General features: G+C 40.9%; 1 protein-coding gene across 4 annotated transcripts in view; it reads left to right on the top strand.

Annotated features, from left to right (window-relative positions):
- Positions 1-12,104, top strand: part of itgb2 (integrin, beta 2) — a 44,163-nt gene that overhangs the window by 25,510 nt on the left and 6,549 nt on the right. For all 4 annotated transcript variants that reach the window (XM_067254907.1, XM_067254924.1, XM_067254914.1 and 1 more), the window contains 9 exons: positions 2,639-2,797; positions 2,912-3,007; positions 3,139-3,228; positions 3,489-3,626; positions 3,727-3,917; positions 4,024-4,256; positions 4,615-4,834; positions 7,236-7,444; positions 7,670-7,836. In XM_067254907.1, coding sequence (XP_067111008.1) covers positions 2,639-2,797; positions 2,912-3,007; positions 3,139-3,228; positions 3,489-3,626; positions 3,727-3,917; positions 4,024-4,256; positions 4,615-4,834; positions 7,236-7,444; positions 7,670-7,836 — 1,503 coding nt within the window. The remainder of the gene's footprint in view (positions 1-2,638; positions 2,798-2,911; positions 3,008-3,138; positions 3,229-3,488; positions 3,627-3,726; positions 3,918-4,023; positions 4,257-4,614; positions 4,835-7,235; positions 7,445-7,669; positions 7,837-12,104) is intronic.

Here is a 12,104-nt window from a genome sequence, read left to right as displayed (position 1 = left end):
GTAGGAAGGGACCGGGAAACTCGCTGTTGCCCGTCATGGAGACTGGTTTCCGGTTGGCGACCAGGTCCAGCGTTGGCAGAACGACGACCTGGTGCTGACAGCTCAAATCCCCCACACCACAGGGGATGTGTGAAGGGGGAACAGAGAGGGGAGAGCAGCGATTAGAGAAGGCCAGGAGCAGCTAACAGTTACAGTCATATTTAGAATGAGATCCCCACCGGTCAAGTGTGGACTAATGCAGCAATTTAGCAGAGCAAAAAAATGGGTATTTGATGCAGCCCTAGACACTAAGACAGCGCCAGCCCCCCTCGGTTGGAACATGAACTCTATTCCAGGGGAGAAAACTCTAAAATAAGTTATATTTATATAATAAGGGTGAGAATGCCCCGTCCCCCATTGTCACCAACTAGTAATGGAAACTATAACAATAACAATATACAGTAACAGGTTTAATTTATTTGTAAAATCTAGATGTTACATGTGATACACACAAACAAACACACAACCCAGGTTTACATAGAAAGTACATATACATACTTACATTTAACAGTCATAGAATTGACTAAACAAGAACGTTTTTAACCTAATTTTAAATGTCGAAACAGTCGAAATGTCGTTCCAGAGAAGAGGTGCTCTATATGAGAACGCCCTGCCTCAAGCAGTTTTTTTCTTAATTTTGGGAACCACCAGATAGCCGGCATCTTGAGATCTAAGTGTCCTTGCGGGGCGATAGGGTGCGAGAGGTAGGGTGGTGCCAATCCATGCAGAGATTTGTAGGTTAGTAATAGAACTTTGAAATCAGCTCTGGCTTGGATAGGGAGCCAGTGTAAAGAGACGAGAGTAGATGTTTTGTGATCAAACTTTCTGGTTCTAGTCAATAGTCTAGCAGCAGCATGCTAGTGATACTTGTTAGCCTCCTCATTAGTACATTTTGAAGCCATACGTTTGTTGCATTGTTTTTATCTATCGATGAATGAAGGCAATATGAGTAAATGCTTAAAAATATCAATGGAATGGACAAACTTGATGGGAAGTTTAAGTCATATAGGTTAGGACAATATTTGCACAGGATTGCCCAATTTCTTTGTTTTCATGCAACTGTTTCAACTATGTGAGGCTCCCACACAGCCTATCACCATGCCCTCTTGCAGGGTAGGGTATGAGAAGAATCTCAGGGAAATGAGAAGAGATCATTATCATTCTTCACTTCACTCTTATTATTGTAGGATATTTTCGTCAGAAGTATTTCGGATCAAAAAGAGTCGGAGTGGAATATCTTTCAAATTTAAGGCAACTTGATGGTTTATTCAGCAATGCAGCAGTTGATACAGGAAGACATAAAAAAGCTAGAGACTCATTCCTATAATCTAATACATTATATAGTCAAATATGAGTAAGTCCCCTTCCCTCCATAATCCTATCTCTCAATAGTTTCCCACACTTTCTCTCAGTTTATTCACCCTCTCATGAGATGACATGTGTTCTTGGCTATATCAGTCTACGGTCATCCTGACCGGCTCTCTGTGTTCCCTTTCTCCTCTTAAGGAGGGGACAGATACTCATAACAAAGGATATGTTCTTCTGTTCTATGGGTTTCTCCTTTTAACCTCTGGCCATACCCCTTCCCCTATCTCTAGGGGGGGTGATGATTCTTATCTTTAATATAATTCCCTGTACTATTTACAACAGAATTTCCTGTGGAAGTGCAATCAACGCACACTCCCTCAGATGTTGGCACGTTGTGGCAACATCTAGCCCTCCCTACCATGTAGGAACATTCGTCATTCTAACCTCTAGTCTGTGTAATCAATACATTTTACGCTACAACGTTATTTTGAATGTTGTGTGTGTAATGTTTAAATGAGCAGCAACAAATCTAAGCTTTTTAATCTATGCAATCTTCATAAATAATAAGTATGCATACTTATTTATAAGTAATTATACCAAAATATTTGTCCAAATTTAAGTTAAAAAAAACGGGCCCATCTGTAACAGACGCAAGCACACCTCACAATTTCCCCTAGAATTTGTACCCTCTCTAGTTATAATATAAAATTTGGACTGTGTTTGAAAATAGGATTGACTGGAATTCTCAACATGTATTAGTAGTTGAGTATATGTGCTAAAAGACACAAAGTTTTGTCAAGAAACAAATATTTTTGAAGTGCTTAGGTTTAGGTAAGAATTACTCACACTTTACTTTTACGTTACTAATAATAATGTTATATACATGATGACCCTTATTCAGATGTTTCTTCTGTGATTTACATTTACATTTAGTCATTTAGCAGACGCTCTTATCCAGAGCGACTTACAGTAAGTACAGGGACATTCCCCCTGAGGCAAGTAGGGTGAAGTGCCTTGCCCAAGGACACAACGTCATTTGGCACAGCCGGGAATCGAACTGGCAACCTTCAGATTACTAGCCCGCTTCCCTAACCGCTCAGCCACCTGACTCCCTGTGATTACATTGTTTCATTATGAATGCACAGTATTTGTGGTTCTTATGTCAGACATCTCAACCTGCAGATACTCATTTCCGGGAGGTGGCTTCTCCCCCACCCCATGATGTACCCCCTCAACCAGCACATGAATGATGCTGCTATATTCATATGCAACTCAATACTTTTTTTCACAGGACAAAATTGGTTGGAGAAATAGCAGCACTCGGTTGATAGTACTGGCCACAGATGCTGGTTTCCACATGGCAGGGGATGGCAAGCTGGCTGGCATACTGGAGCCCAACGATGAGAATTGCCACCTAGAGAGTCAGCTGTATGCCAAGAGCAACAAGATGGTATGTGACAATTGGTAAAATGCTTTAGTTTGGGGTTTTACTGTGCCACCCTAAGTTGAATTAATGTGGCACAGTGTCTGACTATAACAGTTGTGCGGTTATTGTATTTATTAGGACTATCCATCTGTTGGTCAAATAGCGACACAGCTGAAAAATAACAACATTCAGCCCATCTTTGCTGTGACAAAGAACATGGAAAAGGTGTACATGGTAAACAAATGTTTTAAACAATAGTCATCTACTTTGCTCTCTATAATATACACGTTTCACGTATATTTACTATGTTAATACATGTTTCTGTTTATTTATTATGTCGCTCTATGTAATTACTTTTATCACAGGATCTTAGTGCCATGATTCCAAAGTCTGAAGTGGGAGTGTTGTCTGCTGACTCCAAAAACGTAGTAGAATTGATTAAAAAGGCCTACGATGTAAGTAAATATTTGCTTACAATTTTTTCCCCATCAAGTCATCCTGGACCTAGTTCAGAGGAACATAATTGTATATCATTTCAAACTACTGAACTGATTTGAACCTAATAAAATAATAAGCTATTATATCTATCATTTTGATCTAAATAAAGTGTTCAACTCCTGGCCTCAGGTCATTTTATGAAATGGGTCAACAGAATGGATCAATACTGTAAATACTACTATAAATGAACTGAGGGTTATTTTGAATCCTTCCATAGAAACTATCCTCCAAAGTCACTGTGACACATGGTGAACTTCCTGAAAATGTAAGGGTCACATACACCCCCATCTGCAAGGGTGTTGTGGGAACCCTGGGTGACAAAGGAGCATGTGAGAACGTTGGGGTGGGACAGTTGGTAAGTCGTAAAAAAACATCTCAGTGAAAGGTCAATATTTACATCAAAGCTAAACAAATCATTTAAGATTTATTATCTCTCTGATTGCTTTTCTTTCCAGATTATGTTCAATGTCACAGTGATAGCAGATGCATGTATCGATGAAACATCGTTTTTTATTGGTCCCCTTGGCATCAAAGATAAGCTGCTAGTCAAAGTATCAACTCGCTGTGAGTGTACATGTGACGATCCACTGGTTATCAGCCACTCACACTGCAATGGCAAGGGCAAGGTCAGCTGTGGCATGTGCAGGTAGGACAGCCATCAAGTCTATTTTTTATAACTCCATAATATTTTAATTTTCTTTGTTTGGAACCTTATGCAAAGTAAGAGACCCATTTTTGTCCAATCTGTGCAGCTGCAATAATGGATTTGTGGGGCAAAAGTGTGAATGCTCCATCGGTGAAAAGGATGAAAGCTCTCTGAGGGTGGCATGCCGGCGCAATAATGGCACTGAGTGTGAAGGACGTGGGGATTGTGTGTGTGGCCAGTGCCAATGCCATGCCCAGGAAGGTGGCAGCACATACCATGGTCAATTCTGCGAGTGTGATGACGAGAACTGTGAGAAATTCCAGAACAAACTGTGCGGAGGTAGAATCTATTTTTTTCTCTGAGACATTTAAAAATGAAATTCAAATAAATTAAACATAGACCCAACACATATTGAGCCAATCATGTCTAAATGAGTAACATGTCTACTTGGTCTACTTCTTACTAAAGAAGTAGACCAAGTAGACATTTTTTTTTTTTTTTTATCATCAAGATAAGCCAACCATTATCTGAAGCTTACACATGCTATCCATCTCTTGTGGGTCTTGTCTATTGCTGCCCATCCAAGCACTCTAAAGAAGCTCTACGATGTATTTTGCATTAATAGAACATTTAGTATTATTAGGAAGTTAAACTTAGCACAAACGATGTGTGTGTAATTTATCTTTTTTTCTTAAAGGTAATGGGAAGTGCAACTGTGGCAAATGTGAATGTAACCCAAAATATGAAGGCCCTGCCTGTAACTGTAAGAAGTCAGATGAGCAGTGTCGCACACCAAGTGGATCTGTATGCAGTGGCAGGGGCACCTGTAAATGTAACCAGTGCGAGTGTTTGGAGGGTTATGAGCGTCCTTTCTGTGTTGTCTGCCACGGATGCGCCTCCACCTGTCAAACTAAAGGGTGAGAGGCCTTACTGTACTTACTCATCAGTTATTTTAGTGCTATATAACACAAACAAAAACTAAATTGTATGGGTAGATTTATCTTTGCACTCAAATTCCAGGACCCTGTTTTCTTTACTTTTCCTAGATGTTTTACCAACCAGAATTTAAGTTTTCAGGGGAAGCTAATTTAAAGCTGCTGTACTTTGCTCCAGTTTCTGTCAAAATGCTGCAAGCTGCTTTTTTTACCTGCCTTTTAAGAAAAAAGTGTTCAGTCATTTAGACAAAGGTTATATCCTAAATAAGATTTAGAGTTCTATCAAAATATGTACAGTTTATGTATAGCCTTTAATTGTGTGCAAAATGATGACAAAAATTATGACAAATTCTGCAACAACAGTTTTGCTAATGGTAACCCATCAATCCATCTTCATCCGCGGTTCGCTGTAACACCAGGCTAAGCAGGGTATTCCAGACATTTCTCTCTGCAGCAACAACTCGGAGGTTTCCAAAACGAAACATTCTCCTCACCCTAACTACGCCTTCCCGTCATTTTTTACCAAAATTAGAAAAAATGTCTCTCCCAATGGTTCTACTTTTGAGCACTTTGAGATTTCCTCAACACGCCTTTCCTGGGAAATGAATGTGATGTACAGTACAGTACACAAGCAGTTGTGCAGCATTGGCTACATCTGTGCTCTCATCCAGCTGAATGCGAAATATTCCCTGGCTGTCACCTGCTCTTAGAGTTGAGCGGATAATTATAATTATATTAGAGTGGTCCAGCGGTGATTTTCTGGGCCACATCCTCACCAAGCAGTTCTCTAACAATGTCTTTGGTAGCTGGTAATATCAAATCCTATTCAATTATGTGTGGTTTCTTTGCATGACCAATGTGGTATGAAGCCAAAAATGAGACCTTAAATGCCTGTTTGGGGACAGTAGCTTGCTACACAACTGTAGCTGACTGTCTGGCCAGATGCTTTTCCTTTCTTTTGTAAAAGTCAACAGTTTTTTTGGCCTCTGCTGAGTGCTTTTATTCCTAAGTAACGCTGAAGTTGAGAGGGTTTTAGTCATTCATTTGAGAGGGTCTCGATGTAGAGAACACATTTGAGGCACTCAAAGCCATTCTCACATGCAGCAGTAAATCCATACTTTATGTATTCTGCCTCATACTTGTGAGTTTTATTCAGCCAGTATTTCTTCTGATTTTTGCAGCTCAGTTTTTTTCAGTTGGGCTCTTGATCTGCTCGTCAAGTCTTTTCCCTTTCAATTTTTTGGGGGGGGAATTAGCACAAGCTAGATAGATGCTAGCAAAATTTCAGGAGCAGAGCAGTTTGTGGCAGGTGCAGACCCAAGGCCATTGCTAGGAATTCTGGGTACTGTGACAAAATATATGCCCCCCTCTAATATCCTCAGATTCAGCTATTCAGTAACTTCAATGGCACTGACTCTGGAAGAATCTGTGTCTGAATAAGGCAGGGATTGGGACATGTTAACTACTAGCTAGCTAGCTATGTGACTTGACTTGCTCTATCATAATTAATCACTTTCACTTATTTTGAGTGGTTATGCTTCCAAACTATATATAAAGTAATATAAGTAGTATTAACTATCCAAACTGAGCTTAAAACTGAGCCTATTGTCAGATAACTAGCTATGAGTTTCAGGAAACGAGATGTGCTAGCTAACGTGCGGCTTGGCTGCCACTACATAGCTACATGATAGCTAGTGTACTGTTGTGGCGCACCTCTTAAATATTTAGCAGACATTTCTCTATCCTTTCTTTCTTTTCTTTTTCATGCACCAGATTTATGTTGTGACGACATCTTCCTGCCACCCGTTGCTAACACAATCCAACTGTCACACTGAGTCAATACTTGGTAAAATAGTAAAGTAACGTTATGACATCCAAATTGAGCTTGCTCTAGTCTACACTCAAAAACCCAGGCTGATATGATATGTCTGACTGACAGAAAACTTGTACAAGAATTGCAACCTAAAAATAAATGGCTGAAATATGAGTAAAATTTGTGATTTTGAAAATTTCTAAATATTGGCTTACAAAACACCCATCTCTATGAAAAGTCAAGAAAGCATATATTTTATTTTCAGTGCGTTTAAATGACTGCCGCTCATCGCTAGCTAACTTCACTAGCTTGCTGATTAAAGGGCATGTCCCTTACCCTAAGGTAGCTATCATCGTCTGGCTACAGTAGCTAGATAGCTTGGACAAGAACAGAGGTCAGCATGTTAGTCATAATACTTAAATAATGCCTTTACATTTAAAATACAAACAAAATATCCTTAATCATTTGATAATAGTGAAGGTTAGGCTTAGAGTTATGAATAAACCTATGCAGTACACATCCACAATATACATTATGTGCATACTGACACTTCTCATCTTTCTTTTACAGGAAATGCATTGAGTGTCTTGGTTTTGGGACAGGCTCCTTCAGTAAGAACTGCTCTATGGCATGTAAGGGCCTCCAGTATGATATGGTGAAAGAGTTGAAGGTCAATAATCCATGCAAAGTCAGGGATGTGGACAGTTGTTGGTTGTCATTTTCTACTACACAGCTGGATGGAATTGACAACTACACTGCCCAGATCTTAGACACCAGAGGTAAGATTCACCAAAGTACATTTGATCTTTTTGATATACCACATACGTTGCCAACACAGAGTGAAATCCCCAGACCCCTGAATATTTTAAATTTGAAGTCATGTTTAGTGTCACAGTTGATGTCAATTTATGTACATATTTCTTGTACATGAAACAGATTTAGTAGATAAAAAATGAAACAGATAAATAAACATTAATTTTTGATATATGCCTCCTTTGGTCTAGAATGTCCTGAATTGCCAAATATCTATGCCATCATTGGAGGATCCATTGCTGGTGTCGCACTTATCGGCCTACTACTCCTCCTCCTTATCAAAGGCCTCATCTACATGAAAGACTTGAAGGAGTTTAGGAAATTTGAAAATGAGAAGTTGAAAGCCAAATGGGCAAAGGTGAGATTTTTTTTATCCAAAACACAGATGGCGATAAGTATGGCCCAATTTAAGACAAATATAAGCCTTATTTGCAGTATTCTCATTAAATTAAATGAATGCTGCTTGGTGTTGGTGGCAAATAATAATTATTGGTTGCTATTTAAAGGAGTTTGAGGTGAAGATTCCCCCTAAAAAACGTATAAAAAATACATTTGGAAGCATCTATATCGTGAATCTCCTTAAAATCTGAGTCTGAATGATGACGTATAATGGATAAAGCGTTCATGAAGTTCTGCGTGTGATAAAGACGCATTTTAGGTTAATAGAAATGCATGGGAGGAATTCGCGTATAAACTGCATGCAAAACAGCAATTTGGCGTATATGGCACGCAAGACACACAAAAAAAACGTACATTATTGCAGTAAAGTGATAGTTTGGTTTGCATAGATTTAAGCAATCTAGCATAAGAGTCGGGACCGTTTTGATTATCGTAACACTAAGGTATAAGAGAAATGTAAAAAATGTATAGTTTATCCAAAAATAAAATGTCTCATCACTCACCCTGGTTTTGTTTCATATTCAAATTACATACAAAACTAGAGAGGGTACAATTTCTGGGGAAATTGTAGGGTGTGCTTGCTTGCATCGGTTACAGGTGGGTCCGTCCCCTTAAGTTTTTCCCTTCTAGTGATATTTTCAAGCATTTAGCCTACTCATATTGCATAAATCATCAAGAACCCCCTTTGAAACAAGCGAACCCCCTTTGAAACAAGCGAACCCCCTTTGAAACAAGCTACTCAGGGCTTGACAATAACGATGGCCCGATGGCCCGGGGCCAGTAAAAAGTAACGTCGGGACAGTTAAACTAGCAACTCACTGGCCCAATCGGGCCACTGCAAATTATTGATTGAAAAAAAAATTCACATTGTAAAAGTTAACATCCTTCATATGTTTTGCTATCTGCTAAATGCATAAATAACTTTGCAGCTCGTGGGGCGCACAGTTGGCAAATCAAGAGTTGAGTAGTGAGTGGTTGTCAAATTGTAATTCTGTAATCTCAATAAAACATTTTACGACTGGCGCGAGACAATAGTGAAGATGGCAGCAAAGTAGAGCCAGAGAATGTCTAATATACGGAGAACTGCCACTCTCGGGAAACTTCCGGGTTCTGAACTGGTTGCAGTTCCATGTGAGGGCGCTAACGAGCGAGTGCAGAATGAATGGAGGTCTATGGTAGCCTGGTCCTAACCAGACTCTCGTACATTGCATTTGTACAGAGTCTGGCCTCGCTCCATTGACAAGCGTTGACTTCCTTGTAGGCGGGTACTGTTGAAGTTTAAAACTATTGGATCTGCCCAGAGCCACTCTGATCTGCCATAACCAATCGCTAGCGTTCGCTTTAGCCAATTCCTTCACCACTACTGTAACAGAGCTAGCTGCCGTAGCTGGAAAATCAAACTGTTCCCGAACCCCGTGCGGAGGAGGGCCACAACATCATGGCCACCAACAAAACTCAGCAAAACTTGTTCTTGCTCCTGCTTTAGCTGTTGGATATTCGGCAGCGTTGCCACAACGGACCGAATGGCTTTGCTCGCATCTTTCTCCGCCGCCATTCCTCTGTTCGCTGATTCGCTGGTAGAAAATCAACCTGAAAAATCTGACTTACGTACCTCATGGCCAGACCTATGTACAGAAGCAAAAATAAAATTGAGCGGAAGTACGTAGGAGGGCAGAGCCAGGCTAGGTCTATGGAGCTATACCCCTCAAAATCCACTTTTCTCGGGATATAATTTTCTGTTCTAAAAAGCCTTTGAAAATGTCATTGACGTCATACACATGGTACGACCAGAGCTACTGCTTTACGGCAATCTCTGGTCACTTCCTTTTTTCTCTCAAGGCATCGACAACACGCTTCGGATGCCATCAAGCGGGAGCTCGTCAGTCCTTCACTAACCAATCAGCATTCATTAGCAGAATTCTAGCGTGTTATAGGCAACAACGATTCACCCTGTAAGAAATCAAAAGGACATAAGTACTAGTTCATTCAACTTTCGACCTATAATCCATGTTGAACATGCAAAAACTATAATCAAATCGGGAGATTTTACGACAATCATGCGAAAGAGACAAATTTAGCCGTTTAACGCCATAGACTCCCATTCAACATGCACTCGCTCGCGATCACCCCCAGTGGAACTCTGGTGGAACTGCAACCAAATTAGGTACAATGGGGCTTAATAGGGAGTGGCAAGGCTCTCCTTAAACAGGCTCTGGTAGAGCTACGAGCTCAAACGGAAGCAACTTTTTTTATGGAACGAAGATGCACTGTGTCGTCTGTCGTATGTTCCCGTCTAAAGCAGACAAAAGTGGATCTATTTACACAGGCACCGACAATTTTCGAAAACAATCCCAGAGCCATGCTAGCAGACAGCACCTGGTTTGCGTGACAGCTAAGCGGATGGTTGACAATCCATCTTCCAGGCCGTTGACCATGCTGGTCAGGAATTTAAATGTAGATGCCCATCGTGTTATTGCACGACTTATAACAACGGCATATCACGTAATTAAGACAGGCCAGCCGTTCGCCTCGTTCCCCCAGGCTATTGAACTGCAGCAGAAGAATGGTGTCGACTTGAGTACTTAGTATCATACTGATGAAATGCTATGGAAGCTTTTATATATTAGCATTGAGGGACCAGAGGTTTCAGTTTCAGCCACACAGAGTTGTGCAGAGATGGCTGTCAGCAGGGAAGAGAGCATGTCATGTTTGAGGTTAAAAGTCAATTGTTTTGCTGACTATTACCTTTATATTTTTTATCACTAGAAATGTGATTTCCTTTTAGTTTTTTTTATATCCAGGATGTGTTTTGTGTTTCGTGATTCAAACAGTACCGTCTGCTCATTGAAAATATGCCCCCCAAAACGTAAATAAGTTTGACATTAATTTAGGGGAAAATGGCTAATTCAAAAGAAGTTTGCTAGAGGCAAGCTAGCTGCTGTTGTTAGCCACACTTCACTGATTGTTTGAAAGCGCCGGAAATTAGAATGTTTCTTTTGACATAAAGTTTAGCTGTGGCATTGAAGACAGTACTACACACTGCCAGTGGGCGAGCCAAGTCTGACTCTGAGGCTAACGTCAAAACAAGACGTGGTCTCACTCAAATTCCAAGTTTTACACAAATCACAAAAATATGCAACCTACATTAAAATCTCACCGCCTGGCAGTCTTTACAATAGTCATATCGTCATAACATTGCCATCCTTCAGTTTTTTGGTGTAGAATTGACCGAACTATAAAATTATGAAAATACTACTATGACGCTTTCTAGCATGGCTGCCGCCTAAGACTAGGCGATCTCTTGGGCGACCCGCACTAGCTCAAATTACAAAGACTTTCACGACCTAAATCAAAAATCCGAGATTGCAGTTCCACTCGAAATCGCTTTCTCAACAAAGCCCAATGGTTGGGAATTTTTTGGGGTGGCACTTTTCACTCAATCCAAGCTCCAGCTCAAACTTGCATGCTAGAACGTCTCTATCACGTTGTATCCATGCGTCGTTGCTAACGTGTGCTGATGTTGTGACGTAGGCTAGCACTGAGTTCCCTTTGTTGACAGAAGGCACTTTTGGCCACAAAAACGTAATTTCAACTTAAACCATGCAACGGAACGTAAATAAAAATACAAGCAACTCAATCGCTTGGGCCTGCATCATGTCAGAGACGGTCTGGATAACTCCTCTGGTTGCACTGAGTGCGTCTCTCCGTAACAGAGAGGCAAAGGGCTCAACCAACTTGTCCCCGCTATGTCTAACCTAGCGAATTATGTGGAGGGCTCATGGGACGCACCATTGGTGAAAGCACTGCTCCCATTCTCCCATGTGTGTGGAATGATGGATGATTTCCCCCCCCCCACCGGAGCCAGACTTTGAGTTTGAGTTTTTTAATGTAATAAAGTCAAAGGACCTCCACAATACTTTATCAAAGAAAGACATCAATTCCATTCAGTGCCTCTTATGACCACAATGGGTACAGAACTGAATACTTGTAGCCTACTGATGTCGAGCAGTCTAATGAGTTGGAGTTGGTTTCGGTGTGCGAGGTTACCACACCCAGTGCCCCCAAACCATCAAGCACCACACACGTAGCAGAGTCGGGCCCAGCTAGCAAGCGTGTGACCAGACCTTTCGAGTCAACCCCACCTTGGGCTGTGCCGCCGGTTCAGTGCACAGCGGCAGCTGGGGTCCGATGACAATACAACAGCTTTCTGTGTGTGGCTCCGCAGTT

The sequence above is a fragment of the Osmerus mordax genome, chromosome 2 (genome assembly GCF_038355195.1).
Source record: "Osmerus mordax isolate fOsmMor3 chromosome 2, fOsmMor3.pri, whole genome shotgun sequence".
NCBI lineage: Eukaryota > Metazoa > Chordata > Actinopteri > Osmeriformes > Osmeridae > Osmerus > Osmerus mordax.
This window is presented reverse-complemented; position numbering and strand designations above follow the sequence as displayed.